The sequence below is a fragment of the Balaenoptera ricei genome, chromosome 6 (genome assembly GCF_028023285.1).
Source record: "Balaenoptera ricei isolate mBalRic1 chromosome 6, mBalRic1.hap2, whole genome shotgun sequence".
NCBI lineage: Eukaryota > Metazoa > Chordata > Mammalia > Artiodactyla > Balaenopteridae > Balaenoptera > Balaenoptera ricei.
This window is the reverse complement of record NC_082644.1, coordinates 120,765,426-120,782,325: the sequence shown is the minus strand read 5'-3', so window position 1 is coordinate 120,782,325 and position 16,900 is coordinate 120,765,426. Positions and strand designations below refer to the sequence as shown.

Sequence of the window (16,900 nt, the reverse complement as noted above, 5' to 3'; positions counted from 1 at the left end):
CTCGGGGGCCGGGACAGGGCCCTCACCTGAGGAACATCCTACAGGCTTTGCAGTTGGTGGTCTTATCAAACGTGTACATCTGGAAGCTGTGGTGGTTGGCGTTGGCTTTGTCTGGCTTGATGTTTGACCTGATGGGAGGGAAAGCGGGCTCCAGGTTCCCTGAGCCCCCCCGAAACGGGAGCCGCCAAACCAGCCGGCCTCCCGAACGCGGCCGGGAGTCAGGAGGCCAGGACTCAGAGCCAGGATCTGCCCCGACACCTGGGCAGACCCGAGGGGCCCTGACACCCCGGGGAGGATGAAGGGTCTGAGTGGGAGCTTTCGAGAACCTTCTGGGGTGATGGTTAAGGGATATATCCGGACAGGGCTTGGGTGTGGGCCGGTGCAACCGTTTGTCGTGACTCAGCAAACCGCACCCAGGATGTCACTGTGTGCGAGCCTGAGATATAAAAATCTAAACAAATCGTGACTTCATGATGCGCACCCTCACTTGCACTGATGTCTGCAATTCACTACAACACGTCCACTAGCAGACGGCACCAGGGCTGGGGGTACGGCCCGTGACAGAGAACAGCACAAGACGTGAACGGAGGAGGCCGGGCATTTACCATGATGTTCTTTCAACTTGGATTAATACTTGAAAAATTTCATGAGAATGGTGGGGAGAAAATTACAACCCCTAGAAAGCCTTGGGGCCCACCGCCTGGCCGCCATCTATTTTGATGTGTCCCACGCGGGACCCCGCTGGATCCTCCCAGTAAACCCAGAACCTGGGCCCTCCCTTCATGTGCATCTCACCAGGAGGAAGAGGCCAGGGAGGTGAGTGCACCTGCCCAGAGGCCCCCAGGACCCTGCCACCCTGGCCTGAAGGTCTGATGTGGCCAGGGACCCCCGTGATCACCTTTCTCTGTTGGGGTAATTGGGGCTCCTCCTAGATTTCATGGAAAAACAGTTCTGGGGCTTTTCCCCAAAGGTGACAATCCACCGGCCTGTAAGGGCCCAGGGATCTGGGTCACCGTGAGTCCATCTGGCACCATGGCCATTCCTGGCCACTCGCTGCCCCGCCGGTCAGGTGTGGGAGGCTTGGCCCCAGGGGGAGGGCCCTCTGGCCACTGTAGATTAAAGAGCAAGGCTGCCACCCGGGGGGAGGGGGCTGGCATCCCGGGGGGGCGGGGTTCCCCGGGCAAAATCCATGTGCCACGTGGCATCCCACCCCCACGCCACTGCCATGGCGGACTCACATGGCCATCTCAAACTGTTCCATCCACTTCCTCTTCATGTCTTCCGTCTTGCAGAAAAACTGGAAGCCCTGCTTGCCTTGAAGGTGAATTAGATAGAAGCCGTAGGACCACTGTGGGAGGAGACGGGGGACACGCTTGCAACGGGCATGGCTAGGTGCACACAGGTACACGGGCACATGTACACGCACACTCCTGCCTGGGCCTGTACGTGCACACATGTGTGTATGTGTATGCAGCCTCTAACGAGACGTCCTGGGACCCATCTCCGACCCCCTCCAAGGTGCACCCTCAACTGAGGTCTCTGCTGGTTTAGCCCAGGCCACCTCTAATGACCTGTGTTGAGGCGCTCACCTGGGGCCCCTCCAGGACGCCAGCCCACCCACTTTCACTTCCTAAATGTGATGCCAAAAAAGCTCACTGGTCTGAATTAGAACAACAGAAGAAAACAAAAAAGGCAGAGGAGGCCACGGGCCTGGGGAGCTGCAGCAAAGCCAGCCCAGCCTTCCCACCCCTCAGCCACCACCAGGCCCGGCCATCGCTCGGGGCTTCTAAAGGGGCCTGGGAAGAAGAGTCCGGGAAGTCTGAGCCCATCTGTGTTAGGAAAGATGGAGGGAAAAAGGAAAAGAGGGAAGGAGGGAGGAAAAGAAGAAAGAGAGGACAAAGGGCGGCAGAGAGAGAACAGGCAAAACCCCAGTGGCTCTGAAACCACCCAGGTCCTTAACCTCCAGGGACCGGGAGTGGGTGGGGCAGGTGGGGGGGGGTTTCACTTGACACCCTTTGCAGCCAGCAAATCTGTTATCACAAATACATGTCTCCTCCTAATCCAGACACTGAGGGGAGGAAGGAGGAGAACGCCAGGAACCCAGCCCGGCTCAGGCCCACCCGGGTCCCCAGACCCCACTCCCAGGTCAGGGAGGAAGTGCCGGTATCGGGCCCGGAGGTGAGGAAGGCGGCGAGCACGTGAGCGTCAGGGGCTTACCATTTTCCCGTGAGACTAGGAAGCGCAAGGAGAGGAAAGGAAAAGGGGAGACGAGATCATCAAGAGGCCTGGCCCAGCCCCGCGGTGGGTGCCGCAACCCAGGACACTGCCCACTGCCACGTGCCCCAGGATGGGACCACCATGGCAAGGGCCTTCCTCCCAGAGGGGCAGGTGCCGGGGCGGAACTTGGGGGGCTTCGTCTTCAGCCCTGAGCCTGGGAGGTGGCCTCAGGTCACTGCCTCTGGGGCCCCAGTGGCCTGTTTTGGACATCAGGGCTAGGCAGGTCACCCCCAATAGCTCTTCCAGGTGGTACCTGCATGCTACCTGTAAGCTCGGGAGTCCAGGCTCTTTTAGCACTTTGGTTCCTGGCACCCACACCCAGCCCAGGGCTGCACACGATAGGTACTCAAGCACTGGGTGCAGAAGCAGGACTGAACCAGAGAGCATGGCAGCACCAACGCAGCATCCATGGCCCCACCCCCAGCAGCCACGGCCCCTCCCTTACCAGCCATGGCCCCTCCCCCAGCAGCCATGGCCCCACCCCCAGAAGTCATGGCCCCACCCCCAGCAGCCATGCCCCCACCCCCAGCAGTCATAGCCCCACCCCAGCAGCCATGGCCCCTCCCTCACCAGCCATGGCCCCACCCCAAGCAGTCATGGCCCCTCCCTCACCAGCCATGGCCCCACCCCCAGCAGCCATGGCCCCACCCCTAGCAGTCATGGCCCCTCCCTCACCAGCCATGGCCCCGCCCCCAGCAGCCACAGCCCACTGGCTGGACATCAGAGTCCCACAGGCCACAGCAAGGCCCACCCAGTGCCCTCCTCCAAAGCGGGAGGTTTGGGGAGGGGCAGGAGGGTCCGCTTGCTGCAGGGGGCCACATGGGCCAGGCGGCCAAGGTCTAAGGCTGGGCTCTCACCAGCGGCCTCGGGCCGGGCCCCTCTGCTCAGTGTCCTCACTGGGGAGCTGCGATCCGGATTGTGCCCCCCCGACCCCCGCCACACCCCAGGAAAGACTCAGACAAAAGGCCAGGGGGGTGCCGGGCCCAGCACAGAGCGGGTGGAGGCCCGCCCACCTGACCACGCTTTCTCTGGCCACCCCACAACTCCTCCCTCAGTAGGCGTCAGTGCCTGCCCCGCACCGGGCGGCCCAGCCTTAGACGCCCCTCTGTCACCACGAGGAAGCCGGGGGCTCACCTTCTTGACATCCTTGTTGTTCATGGGGTCGTCGGTCATCTTGTGGAAAAGCAGCTCGATGATCTCCTTCAGCTCGTAGCTGTAGCCCCTCCTCTTGCAGACAATGACCACCTTGTCAAACAGGAACAGGTACCTGGCCCGACAGCGCGGCCAGGGACCCGTCAGCACGGCCAGCGCACTGGGGTCCGAGGCCGCAGGACAGTTGCGGGTGCCTGGGTGGGCAGTGCAAAGGCTGCTCCCTTCCCGAGCCTGAGCCCTTCCCCCTGCCTGGCCCACCCGGCTAACTCTGACCCCTCGGCCCGGTCTTGGCTCCTCCACGCCCCTGGCCCTGCCGGCCTTCCTCACAGCACTGGCCTCTGCCGGTCACTGCCCATTTACACGTCCATCCTCCACTGGATTGGGAGCCGCGTGGGGGCAGGGCTCATGTCTTCTGTGACCCCGGCCATGGCCCCAGGCCTTGGACGCAGCAGGTGTGCGTGGAGGACTGAACAAGCTGGGGCCGTGCCAGCTCCCCGGGAGCTTTCGCGTTGCCCGCCCGCACCCCTGCCCAGTCCTTTGGCAAACAGCTCACACGGCCGCTCCCAGGAGCCCGTGCGCTCGCAGGCCGGGCCTCTGGCTGTCCCCCAGCCCGGCCGGTCCAGTGCCGGCCACAGGCAGGGCAGCCCCACGGGCGCGGCCGCCACTGGCCGTCGCTCTCACCAGGAAGGAAGGAAGCAATTAAAACGGAGCAACCCAAAGCCAAGTCCACATGAGAAGCTGTTTCCAGACCCGCTGGGGAGCGGGGTGCCCTGGAGCGGCGTGTCAGACTCGGGGGTGCCACCCAGCCCGGCGCCCACTCCGCTCACCTGTCTTGCTTGGTGTGGTTGACTATGGACCGGACCTTCAGTTCCCCGTCGATCTTTGGTCTCCCAAATTCCTCCAGTTTCACTTGCTGGGAAAGAAAGGGCAAGGCCGTTAGCCCCGGTGCCAGAGCAAGTTCCCTACGTGGAGAGAAACGCAGGTGGGCACGCGCCCGGGGCGGCCGTTTTCCGCAGAAACCGAAGGCGGGAGCGATGTGAGACGAGCCCCCCTGGTTCCCGGCTGGTGCTGAGGACAGAAGCGGGGAGCAGAGCACAGGGAGGAACTGGGCCTGCAGGCTCCGCGCCCCACAGACCCGGCCCCACTGAGGACTCCCTCCAGCTCTGCGGCAACAAAGGGCGATTGATGGTGCGGGTCAGTTAACAGGCCACTGTTGTACGGAGCCAGAGCGGGGACCTGGTGGGAAACGCCAGACGCCCGACCCCGAGAAACCAAATTAAAAAGAGAACAAACAGCGCTTATCAGATAGAGGGCGGGCAGGGCGCGGGGGTCCTGCCGGTGGTTCATCTACCACAGGAAGAGCCTTCGAGTTGAACCCACTCTCTGGTTTGCAAGGATTTCATTTTCGTTTTCTGCCTGGTTTGCATCTCTGCTCTGCTCTGATTCAGAGAGAAGTCTCTGGACACGTTCCCTGTGCGGTCTACGCGGACAAAACAGGAAGGAGAGGATGCCGCAAAACATTATCAGGCCAGCCCGCCTGGCGCTACGACGGGGGCTCTCAGCATCTTCTTGCAGAGTTTTCTGCATTTCCCAGGAGCTGCCAGAGCAAAACGAAGAGTGCAGCGTGGGGGTCACCCAGGGCGGAACCAGCACCCTGCTTAGTGACTCAGGGCCTCTGTGTTTCATCTCCAAAGTGCGGGAAGAAAGGCACCAGCTCCAGCTGCTGGGATGGGGTCCAGAGAAAACCACATGGCTGGGCAGAGCAGGGTGCCTGCCCTACAGGAACGCTCCACACCTGCTCACCTGCTGTTAACTTTTGTCACTTGATGAGCAAGAATTAGTCGTATGTAAAAACTTAAAAAAAAAAAAGTCTTCGTGTCACAAAAGTAGTGCCCACCCATCCATCGTACAGCATGTAGAAAACATCCAACGCTCAACGAGGGGAAAACCAACAGTCCCAGACCCCACCAGGCACTAACACCACCGCTAACAGCCTGGGGCACAGCCATCCTTAACCTCCTCTGCCCTCTGAAAGGAAAGAAAAATGGGGTCGGGTCATAATGCTATTCGGCAACTTCTTTTTTCTTTGCTGGATGACCCATCACGATTGTTTTCACGCCACGTGCCTGTACCACAGTCCTGTTTGGGCTCTTCTGACCCTGGTCGGGGGGGACCAGACAAATGGGCATCAGGTGTCAGCCTGGGCATCTGGGGCTTCCTTTGCAAAAGCTTCTGTGCTGATTTGCTTTTGACAGACACTCACCCGGACTCTAAAAGTTCAGAGACCAGAGAGTGAAAATGCATGTAAACCAGTGGTTCTCAGCCAGGGGTGATTCTGTACCCAGGGGACATCTCGTGATGTCAGGAATTGTATTTGGTGGCTATGACTTGGGCCCCTGAAGGGTGCGGGTGCTACCAGCACCTAGTGGACAGAGTCCAGGGGTGCAGCTCAACATCCCACAATGCACAGGACAGGCCCCACAACAGAGAATGGTCCAGCCCCAAATGTCAACAGTGCCGAGGCGGAGAAACCCTGTTTACACATTCAGCAGATCAGCGAGAGGCTGGTACCAGTTGGCACAGGCGGGGAAGTGCCTGCTTCCTGGGATGGCCCATCTCCTCGCCCCGCAGGACACAGTGGATCACCCAACACCCTGAGGCTGAGCCTCTGATGGACCAGGATAAGGTGCCATGAGGTGTCAGCCCTGCCTGCTAGAGGTCAAGGGGGAGGGGAGAACTCAAGGGCAACTCCTGGGCAGGGTGACCAAACCCTCTCTATTGTCCCTCACGGGGACAGGAGATGTGGGTGAGCCAGGGGTCCCAGAGCGTAAGGAGCTTCACGCTCCCCCGGGCGCCACACTCCCCTCTCGGACCCAAGAGAGTCCCGGTCCAGGCCAGGGAGGGAGGGCAGAGCAGTCAATACCGTTCCTCTCCTCGGGCCCTCAGCCAGTGGCCACCTTTGTGCACAGGGCACCTGGGCTGGTCTAGGCGCACAGCCTGGCAGTGCAAGGTCAGCCGCAGCTCCAGAAGCCGCTCCACCCTCTCGGCGGAGAGCCCTCAGCACGGCTGCACGTGCCTCCGCGACCCGGACGGACGGAGCGTGTGGTCACCCTTCCGCTTATTCAACGCTGAGATTGTGAAAGTCATTTTTTAAAACATGTATATATGGTCATGATTATCTTCACTCTTTGGGGAGTCAACACACTTACCAAGTTTTCTATAGAACTCTGAAATTCGCTGATTTTCTTCAGGGTCTCTTTGTCCCGTTTAACTTCGTTTATGTACATTGCCAGGTCCTGGGACACAACAGAGGCGGGGAGCGGGTTAGCAGGCCCACGCTGGGCAGGGCGTGAGGGGGCTCAGCCACGAACCCCACAGCACCGTCCAAGGGCTTGGGCATCCCCGAAGCACCGTCCACCGTCCCCAGAGGTGGCTGGCCCTCGAAATGACTGCAGGGGTGAGAACCGTCACCCCACTTGACAAATGAGGCAGAAAAGCTGCACCCCATTGGTGGGCCAGGAAATCCCTCCTCCTAGGACAGCTTCTTTCTACCCCGTCACTCGACCATCTTCTAGGTCAGAGTAGAAGGAAAACAACCAGGTCGACCTGGACCAGCCACTTCTTGGCCTTACAGAGCCTCGGCGGAACAAGGGCAACCCACCGCGCAGCCCGGCTACCCACACGCTGCAGTCTCCTGCTGGCCACCAGGGGGCACTGCCCGCCGCGATCCAGAGGGCCCAATGGGACAGGCACCCAGAGCCCAGGGTGGAGCCCCTGAGCCAGGCGGTGGGTAGGGGGCGAGAGCCGGTTCCAGTCTCCCCTCCAGTGCCTCCTGCCCGTCCACACAGGGAGCCCACTGGCCAGGCAGAATCTGAGACCCCGAGGCAGGAACATTACAAGATGGGTCTGGTGAGCCGGCCAACCACCGGGGCCCCCATGGCACAGGCCAGAGTTCGCACAGGACTTGGAGTAAGGCTCTCCAGGAGGACAGGCTGCTCAGAGAAGCTCCAGAAACAGACGGCCGAGCAGTTGGGGGGGCAGAAGCCAGAGAGGGGGCGATCCCCCTGGGAACGTCACTTCGCAAAGATGGAGGCTGCACAGGACGTTGCCAGGTGACAAGGAGAGGTTCAGCCCGAGCCCACACACAGGTGGGAAAGGACGGAGCACCTTCAGGGGCCTGAGAGTGGCCAAGCTTGCCTGGAAGGTGGGGCATTAGGGGTAAACACAGCTGCAAAGCCAGCGCAGCTTTGGAGGCCTGCGTGCCAGGGTGAGGGTCTGGGCCTGACTCAGCAGGCAGTGAGGAGCTACAGAGGGGTTCTGAGAGGGGGAGGGACGTGAGCTGGGCTCTCCTTCTGGGGGCTGAGCTGCAAAGTGGGCTTCCATGGACAGAGGGGGGAGGGGAGAGGCGCTGTGCCTGGGTGGAGTGGGCATTTCAGAAGCAGATGCCACACACTGGGCAGCAGGCAGGGTAGGGCCAGATGGCCCAGAACTGAGTCCGGTGCCTGGATTCCGGCGACAGTCTGGCAGACAGTCAGAGAAGCAGGAGAAAGGGAGGCCCGGGGTGGGGGTGGGGGGTTGGTCACTGTGGGCCAGGGGAGGCTAGAGAAGAGATCCTTAGGGAAGCCCCCTCCACCCGCCCCCTCTGCCCCTGGTGGGTCCCATCCACCGCCCTGCCCCTGCTCTGCCTCTTGCCGTCCCAGGAAGATCTACATCTCCGATCACCGAGGTAAGGTTGTTAGCAAGCCCAGGTCCAGTCAAAGAGGGCGGGCACGGTCCGTGAAGCCCCAGGCTGGCCCGGCCTCTCCCCTGCCTCGGTTTACCCACCTGCATGGCCTCCAGCGCTTCTTTGAGCTGCTGCCTCTCGGGCCGGTCGGTGGAATGGCTCAGAAGTTCCTGGAGGGGTGGTGAGGAGTGGGTGACCACTCAGGGGTCCCAGCCTGGGCCCGCTCCCCACCCACCCCCGGGGTGTGCAGACAGAGCCAGGCCCTCGGGACAAAGTGCCCCCCCACCCCAGGCTCTGGTCCAGCCGCCCAACTCCGGCAGACAGACAGCGAGCCCTCCCCCAGGGGACACACGGCTTCGAGGCGACGTGTCTCCAACTCTTGTGGATAATGGGGGGGACATAAAGACAGCACAAAGCCGGGGCTGAGCTAACAGGTGACCTGCTGATTCACTAAAGAGCCTTGCCTGGCACCTCACAGAAACCACTGTCTCCCGCGCAGGTCTGTCTGTCCCGAAGGATTTCCTGTTTCCGTGGCTACCAGGAAGCTCAGGGACTGGGTTAAGAGATCAGCCCCAGGAGATCTTATTTCTGGCCTGAGGATGCTTTTCTGTCTCTCTGTTTTTCTTTTCTCTTACTGATTTAAATCATAATTTTCCTTGTATACTAACTGACAAACGTGCATAATACATACAAATACCGCGTAGCTCCTGATACTTATTTTGCAGTTTTTAGGCGCTAAGCACGGGCTGCCTTACTCTGTGTGCTTGCTCATCTGTCACCCTGGCCTGTCTGTGGGCTCCACGCCACGCCCCGGGGGCTGCCGGGCCCTGACCCACTCCAGCCAGTCTCACCTTGAGGAGCAGGTGGTATTTGAGCACCCTCTGCATGGGGACCACCAGCAGGTCCTGCAGCTTAAACTTCCCGTCTTGGACCTTCAGGGTGCATTCCTGGGCGTCGGGGGAGGAGCAGGCGGATTTAGAGCACCCTTGCCCGGGGACACCGGACCCCAACACTCCCATCCCCCAGCCTGGGGACGGGGGCAGACCCGAGCCCTGAACTGGGGCCCAGGTGTCTGGTCTTCCCCTGGTCCGGCTCCCAGAGACCCGCCCCAAACCAGGCGTGTGCAGAGGGGTGGCCTTCACAGCAGGCGGGCAGGGGCCTGCTGCCTCTCATAGCCTCAGGGGTCTGCAGTGGCCACACGGGGGGGATTCTGAGTGACCCCTGGCCTGGGGTCTACCAGAGACACTGGGGGAGGCCAGCTCACACTAAGGGGGGGACCGCCCTCAGCAACCAGGGGCTCCCCACTGGTTGCCTGGACACACGAAGGCATCGGGCCTCTCCGAGGGGCGAGTCACCCCCAGCACGGCCGGAGCAAAGGGACGTGGCACCAGGGTTCACCCTGAGAACCGTCTGACCGGCCAGATACAACATGGGAAGCCCAGCCTCTGGGGGGGATGACGCGGCAGGGGTGGGAGGCTCCCAGCAAACGTCCGTCACCTGGGGCCCCCGTGGGGTCCCGATAGGCCAGGGTCAGGGGTCAGTCACAGCCCCCCACTCAGCCGGATCTGGTCCTGGGGTCCTGCCACAGCTGCACCCAGGCTGGGCCCTGGCCTGGGCTGGTGACCTCCCCCTGCCCACTCTCAACTCCAACAAAATGCAAAAGGAAAAAAAATCATCTGCCAAAATCACCTACAAAAAACGTCCCGTCACTGCCCCGTCCCCAGCTTCCCATGAAACGGGCAGGAGGCCGGGGAGCTGGAAGCTCGGAAATGGCAAGGGATGGGCCAGGCCGGGAAGCCCCAAGTACCTCGACTTTCTGTCTCAAGTCCTCCCTGCTGGCGAGGAGCTGGTTCAGCGTGTTCTGGGCGTGCTCCATGCGGCTGCAGTACTCCCCGTAGATCAGGAGCCTGGACGGTGGGTGCACACACACACGCACACACACACGCACACACACGCACGCACACACACACGCGCATGGTGTGAGCCCGTGCCGCTTTCACGTCAGGCTGTAAGCGCAGCAAACGGCTCTCTCCCCGTGACAGCTTCTCACGTGTTAGCACACTTAACGGTTTTGTTCTTTCCATGAGGCTGCCAACCCTTCCCTGCCCTGCCCAGGAGGAGGGCTGCCAACCGTGGGGAGGCAGGGGCACCCTGCTTTCCCCGAATCCAAGGAGGCCCTCTTCTATTCTTCTGTTTCAGGTCAGGATCGGGTTTGGGGGTGCCGCCCTCAGCCCCCCATCCCGCCCCTGGAAAGGGCCAAAGCCAGACAGAACCCCCGTCTCCCCAGGTGGCTCACGTTCCAGCCCGCAGGCAGTGGGCACCAAGGCCCGGCCCGGCTCTGTGCTTGCCCTGGGGGGGCCGGCCCCTGAGCTGACATTTCGAGGTGCGGGGACCCCGTGGGTCAGCCCTTGTTGCTTCCACATGGCCCCGACGGTCTGTGCCTGGGTTCCAGCCACCGGCCTCTCCGGGCAGGGTGACGTCAGCCCCCATCACCTGGGAGACGGGGGGCTGGGAGGAGCCGCGGATCCAGGGAAGACGCGGGCTGGGGAGGGCGGAGCAGGAGCTCTCTCTAATCCAGCCCTGCCTTCCCCGCTTCCAGCCTCCCCTGCGCCCACTGCCTGCCTGCCATCCTGGTTCTCTCCTAACACCCTCTGCTTTGCTCCCCACCACGATCCTCCAGGGCCGACAGACCAGAGCCCCCGGCACCAGGGGCCCGGCGCTCTCAGGGCCTTGGGTTACTAGCCTGAAACTTCATCTTTCAAAATCTTGTCACCCGACTACCGAGTAGGCTCCTGGAGAAGGACCAGGCAGGTGACGTCGTTGGCTGTAATAAGGATGACTGCAAAGGTCACCACCTCTGGGAGCTACCAGGGCCAGGAGCTTCACGCACAGCGTCATGACCCTTTAACCCACTTACAGAGGTGGGGGTGATGAGCCCCACTCTCCAGCGAGGAAACCGAGGCCTCAATGAACTTGCTAAGAGTCACCAGCTAATAAAGGGCGACACCAGGAGGCCGGGCCCCGTGCATGATGTTCCAGGGACGTCCTGCCAGACGCAGGTTACGCTGTGTGTCAGCAAACGTCTGGAGGCCTCTCCCGGCCCAGCTCTGGGAAGCCCGGGTGAGGATGACCTCAGGCCCATTTCTCTGTCCTCCGCGGACGCTGCTTCCCCCTGGGGTACCTGGCGAGGCGCTGGGGGTAGGCAGTCAGGCCTGTTGCTGGCTTCACTTTGGAGGAGATGACACTGCATCCCGCTGGGTCTGTGGGACACCCCAGGCTCTCCCTGCACGGCCTGAGGGACCCGCGGTGACCACACCTGGGCCGGGCATCCAGCATCCCGGCTCTGCCACCTGAGCCCCTGGGCAGGTCTCCCCTCCCTGGGGCCTTGGGGGTTTGGGATAGATGGCCGGGTCCTGAGTCCCAAGCCTCGGCAAGCACCTGGCCGCACCTGGCAGAGTGTGACACACTGACCAGGAGCCACTTTGCATGAGAACCTGAGCCCTGGTTTCCACGTCAAAGAATCTGCTATTAAATTCAGGATTTTCATATAAAAGTTGATTAAGGGGCTTCCCTGGTGGCGCAGTGGTTAAGAATCCGCCTGCCAATGCAGGGGACACGGGTTCAAGCCCTGGTCCGGGAAGATCCCACGTGCCGTGGAGCAACTAAGCCCGTGCGCCACAACTACTGAGGCTGCGCTCTAGAGCCCACGAGCCACAACTACTGAGCCCATTCACCTAGAGCCCGTGCTCCACAACAAGAGAAGCCACCGCTCATCACAAATAGAGAAATCCCGCGCACAGCAACAAAGACCCAACGCAGCCAAAAAGAAAGAGAGGGAGTGAGGGAGGAAGGAAGGAAGGAAGGAAGAGAAAGAAAGCCAGTTTCATGCACCAAAGTTTAAAAAAAAAACAGAAACTTGGAAGTAAGGCAACGCACACACGGAGGACTTGATGGTTCAAGGTCCCACTGGAGCGCCTGGGAACACCAGCCACCCGAGGCCCCGGGGAAGGCGGTCTCCCCGACCCGGCCTGATGCACGCTTGCGTGACACTGTTCTGTACACGTGATTTCCATCACGCTGCAGAAGCAACCCAAAGGTTCCAGCGCTCTTGCCACGGAGGAAATCGACGGGTTCGCGTGTAACGTGGCCACCTCATTCCTAACTTCTGTCCCCGCTGACCCTGCGTGCCGGTGTCCCGGGCTGTCAGCTGAGTGAGCTTCGTCACGCTTCTGCTCTTCCACGAGGTGGCAGATGCTGGCCGCCAGCTCGGGGGTATGTTATTTAACTGCTTGAACTTTCAACTCCGACCCCATAAAGGGGGCCTGAATGCCTCTCACAGAAATACATCTGACGCCTTAGTTCCTCACTGCGTCACTTCTGTCTCAGCCCACACAGCCGGGGACAGGACGGAGCGCGTCCCAGGACACAGGTGATGCGCCCAGGTGTTCACCCGGGACACGGGAACAAGCTGAGACCACGCGTGGCCAAGGCCCCACCCCTCTCCCGTCCTGAGCTGCCCCATCTGGGAAAGGAGGTCTGGACAGGGCGGGAGGTAAAGGGCTCTCCAGCTGACGGTCCCAGGGCAGCCCTCCCGACAGGGCAGGCACGCGAACCCCTGCGGGGGCTCTAGGGGGTACGAGAGGGTTGTCCCTGTGCAGGACCACCTGACCTCGGGCTTTGAGATGAAAGGCCCCCAGAGACCCTGGTTCCCGTGAATGGAAATCACAGCCAGAGGGCAGCGCCGTCCACCTAACCTAAGAGCAAGGAGAAGCTGCAGAGCGCCGAAGCCCTCACCTGCCCAGAGCCTCTCTCTCCACACTCACGGAAATCCCACGGGGTCCTGGGGCGGGGAACCTGCCCTTCTGAACGACGTTCCTCCTAACAGCACTTGTGCAAAGCCCCACAGACAGTCCCTCCTAAGAGCTGGTCCTCCCACCTTACCACCGGGCCACCAGCTCCCCAGGCCCCATCCAGCCCGAACCACGGACCCACGAGAAGTCAGGCTCCAGGCCCACCTTGGTCAGCCCCAGGGATAAATACAAACAGTGTGACTTCAATGCAAACCTTGCCCGAGAGCCAGCTCCCTCTGTGTGGGAGACGTCTCCTTTAAGCCCACATGGCAAGGTCAACAGGAGCATCTGCCTTGTCTGAGGCTCGAGGCTGCATTAATGGGAGAATAAGCTCCAAAAAGAGGGAGGTGATTGTCCTCTGCCATTCCGCACTGCTCATACCACACCTGGATGCTACCCCAGCCTTCATCAGTGAGGAGTTGCCGGCATCTTGCCCCTTGAATTCCTCAGTGGCTTCTCCTGCCCTCATTAAAAAAATTATGAATCCCTATCTTGGCCCACCAGATCCTGCAGAGCCCTGTAACTGCTCCTTGGAGAGCCTCCCCTTCGCCCCCTCGCTCCCACTCCTCCGGCCTCTGGCAGTTCCCCAAACGGTCAGAGCTCCCGGCTGACCCTCAGCTTCTACAGTCAGAGCTCCTGGCTGTCCCACATGGCTTCAGGGCTGATCCCCTCTCCCCCAGGTCCTCAGGGGGCCCCAGCCTGTGCTACAAGTCCCTCCCCCACATCCCCCTCCCCTTCCCTGTGCTCTCAGGCACCATCACAGCCCACGACAAGTCTCTCGTCTGTGGACTCATTTCCCAGGGAGAGCCGAGCCTGCTTCGCTCACCACGATGTCCTTGGCCCAGAGCTCTGGAGCCGCACACAGCAGGCACCCCATAAATGCTTGCAGAATCGGTAAGCCAGCGAACACCAGGGCCTTGGGGGCTGACTCAGAAATAAGAAGGGATGTGCCAGAAAAGGCGGATGCTGGGAGGGGTGGTGATTTGGCAAATGAGGTCTGATGAAATGCAGCCAGCCCCTCCCCCAAAGGGACCCCAAGAAAAGTGCCTGGACCCCCGATGCCTCGCTGGGCGGGTGACCATCTGCAGAGCTCTCGGTGCCAGGATGCATTCTGCTCATTGCAATTCTCCGAGGCGGAAACGTCCGTCATTCCCAGAGGAAAGGAGGCCTGGGGGCAGGCCAGCCCGAGGTTGTGTGTAGCGGATGGTGCGAGGTCTTGCTCACAGGCAAACTGGACCATGGGGACAGGCCAGGCAGCAGAGCCCTTGCGCCAGGGACGGGGAAGGTCCCAGGAGAGGGCAGGTCATCCATCTGTACCTCGGCCACGCGGCCTTGAGCTGGGTTACTGGGCCTCAGTGCCCGTCCGACCCCCAGCCAAGGCGCAGCACTAACGAGGTGCTGAGAAGTGTCCGCTGTGCCCGTCACCTGGGCGAGGGTCAGGTCTGACAGTCAGCTCAAGTCCACCAGCAGGGCACGCCCTGGGCTCACCTAGCACGGTGGCTTGCAGCCAGGTGAGAGGAAAACCTTGTTGGGGGCAGAGGGCGGGTTAGGGAGCCGGCCTGACCCCCAGACCTGATCCCCATCCACTTGCCCGGGCCGGCCAGCATGCCCACACCTGCTGGTGCCTGAAGAAACCTTGTCTGCTCTCCTCTGGCTGCGTCTGCCACCCGTACATGGGCACTGCCTGCTCTCTCATGGCTCCCGGGAGCCCCCTGACTCATGGCCCCTCAGAAAGCAGGCTTGAGGATCCTTGCCCGTGCAGGAGGCCACAGCTCCTTGCCTGGAGCTACAGGGCACCTGGGGGAGGCACGTTCAGGTGATCCTAGGTGAAGGCGCCTGGGAATGCATCTGCCTGTGCAGAGAGGGTTGTGAGCGGAGCTGAGAGTTACCTGATGGGCGATGCAGGGGACCCTCCCGCACATGAGGGTGACACGGACCCAGGGTCCCCACCGGCCTGTGCCTTCTACAGCTCCCAGGACCCCTCATCAGACCCCAGGAATCGGTTTTTTTTTTTTTTTTTTTTTTTTTTTTGGCTGCGTTGGGTCTTCATTGCTGCGCGCGGGCTTTCTTTAGTTGCAGCGAGCGGGGGCTATTCTTTGTTGCGGTGCGCAGGCTTCTCATTGCAGTGGCTTCTCTTGCTGCGGAGCATGGGCTCTAGGCACGCAGGCTTCAGTAGTTGTGGCACGTGGGCTCAGTAGTTGTGGCTCACGGGCTCCAGAGCGCAGGCTCAGTAGTTGTGGAGCACAGGCTTAGTTGCTCCGCGGCATGTGGGATCTAGTTCCCAGACCAGGGCTTGAACCCGTGTCCCCTGCATTGGCAGGCGGATTCTTAACCACTGCGCCACCAGGGAAGCCCCAGGAATCGGTATTTTTAACAAGCTCCCAGGCGGCTTCGACAAGCAGCCAGGCAGAGGCACCACGAAGACAGAACCTTTGGGCTCCTTCTCCAAAGATTCTACGAGGGATAGAAAGCCAGGCACCGTCTCCTGATGCATCTCTTGAGATTTCAGTGGCTAAAACCACCATCTCCCGGGACCCTGCAACGCTGGCATCCTGTGAGCCCTTCACGTCATCTGGCTTCGTCCTTGTCAGTATCCCGTCTTGAAGTGCCAGCTGCCAAGGCGCGAGGGAAAGAAGCAGGGGCCCGAGCTCTCCGCTGGGACGGCAGAGCCATCCTGACAGCTGCCCCCTCACACCTAGTTGGAAGCTTCCAGAATCCCAATCCCCTTTGCCAGTCTCCAGCAGGACATTCTAGAGAACAGAAGGCTGCCTCCGTACCCCCTCCATCAACTGGGGTGACAAACAGAGGCGCTTAAAGCAAACAATCAAATAGATTCACAGGGACCATGTAATAGCAGTATACTTTTTTTTTAAAAAAACGCCCCTGCGTTGATTCCTAATGAGCTGTCACTCTCTCCCATTGACAGTCTTGATTCTGGACCAGGGACCCCACTAACGGGCATGATTATCACAGGTGACTTTCCGGCGGGGTGGAGGCCGGCACCCTCTCTGCGTCTAGACTCAGCCTAACCACCTGGGAGGGGCCTGGAGGAGACAGGCCGCCTCGGATTCTGACAAGAGCATCTATACCCCCTCGGGCTCCATGGACACTTGCCCCGAAGCTGCGGAGACTCGCACAGGACCAGGGCACAACTGGAAGATCCAGGGCTCTGCGCTTCTCGGTCTCGGAACCACGTCTCCCCACATTCAGGGCTGAAGCCAGTTTATGCCACAATGGCCACGCATCCGTGTCCAGGGCTGCTGTCCGCACCCCCGCCCAGCTGCCCAGATCCGGCCCCTCCACCTGCACGGTCACCGCAGGCTTCGCTGGGTGTGGACCAGCGTGTCGGCAGCGCAGGCCTGGCCTCTGCTCACCCTCAGGGCACCAAGTGGCACAGACGCCATCGTGGCCCCTGACCGACAGATAAAGAAGTCGGGGTGTGGTGTCGTGTAGAAGCAGCGGCGTGGCCTCAGCCCTGGGGACCCGGAGCCTGGGCTCTCAGCCATGGCTCCCTGCAGCCCCTGAAGCCCCTCACTCAGGCTGGCACAGGCGGGGGTGGGTGCAGTTGTTGCAGCAGCAGGTGCTACAGGTCACCCCCCCCAGGCACAGAACTCAGGGGCAGACTCTCCCGGTGCCCGATCCCCCTGGGGTCTGCAGCACGGCAGGGGCATCGTGATGGCACGAGTGTCCTTCAGCCACCAAGACCCCCAAGAATAGAGGCAGAGGGGGCGGCTGGAGCCCCCGAGAGGCCCCTCCCATCCAGGCTGCGACGGCAGGGGTAGGGCAGGCAGTTTTCTCAGTTTACAAGTGAGGATAGGGTGAGTGTAGGAGCACCGACCCCCGCCTCGGGCACCACGCAGCGGTAACCTGGGTGAACTCGCCCACCAGCTCTGCCCCG

The 16,900-nt window shown here is 61.3% G+C and overlaps 1 protein-coding gene across 4 annotated transcripts in view; it reads right to left on the bottom strand.

Annotated features, from left to right (window-relative positions):
* Nucleotides 1-16,900, bottom strand: part of VAV2 (vav guanine nucleotide exchange factor 2) — a 181,940-nt gene that overhangs the window by 19,176 nt on the left and 145,864 nt on the right. For all 4 annotated transcript variants that reach the window (XM_059925984.1, XM_059925985.1, XM_059925986.1 and 1 more), the window contains exons 9-16: nucleotides 9,960-10,059; nucleotides 9,004-9,099; nucleotides 8,254-8,322; nucleotides 6,639-6,725; nucleotides 4,257-4,342; nucleotides 3,412-3,544; nucleotides 1,239-1,348; nucleotides 27-128 (exon numbers count right to left, since the gene is read on the bottom strand). In XM_059925984.1, the coding sequence (XP_059781967.1) occupies nucleotides 27-128; nucleotides 1,239-1,348; nucleotides 3,412-3,544; nucleotides 4,257-4,342; nucleotides 6,639-6,725; nucleotides 8,254-8,322; nucleotides 9,004-9,099; nucleotides 9,960-10,059 (783 nt within the window). The remainder of the gene's footprint in view (nucleotides 1-26; nucleotides 129-1,238; nucleotides 1,349-3,411; nucleotides 3,545-4,256; nucleotides 4,343-6,638; nucleotides 6,726-8,253; nucleotides 8,323-9,003; nucleotides 9,100-9,959; nucleotides 10,060-16,900) is intronic.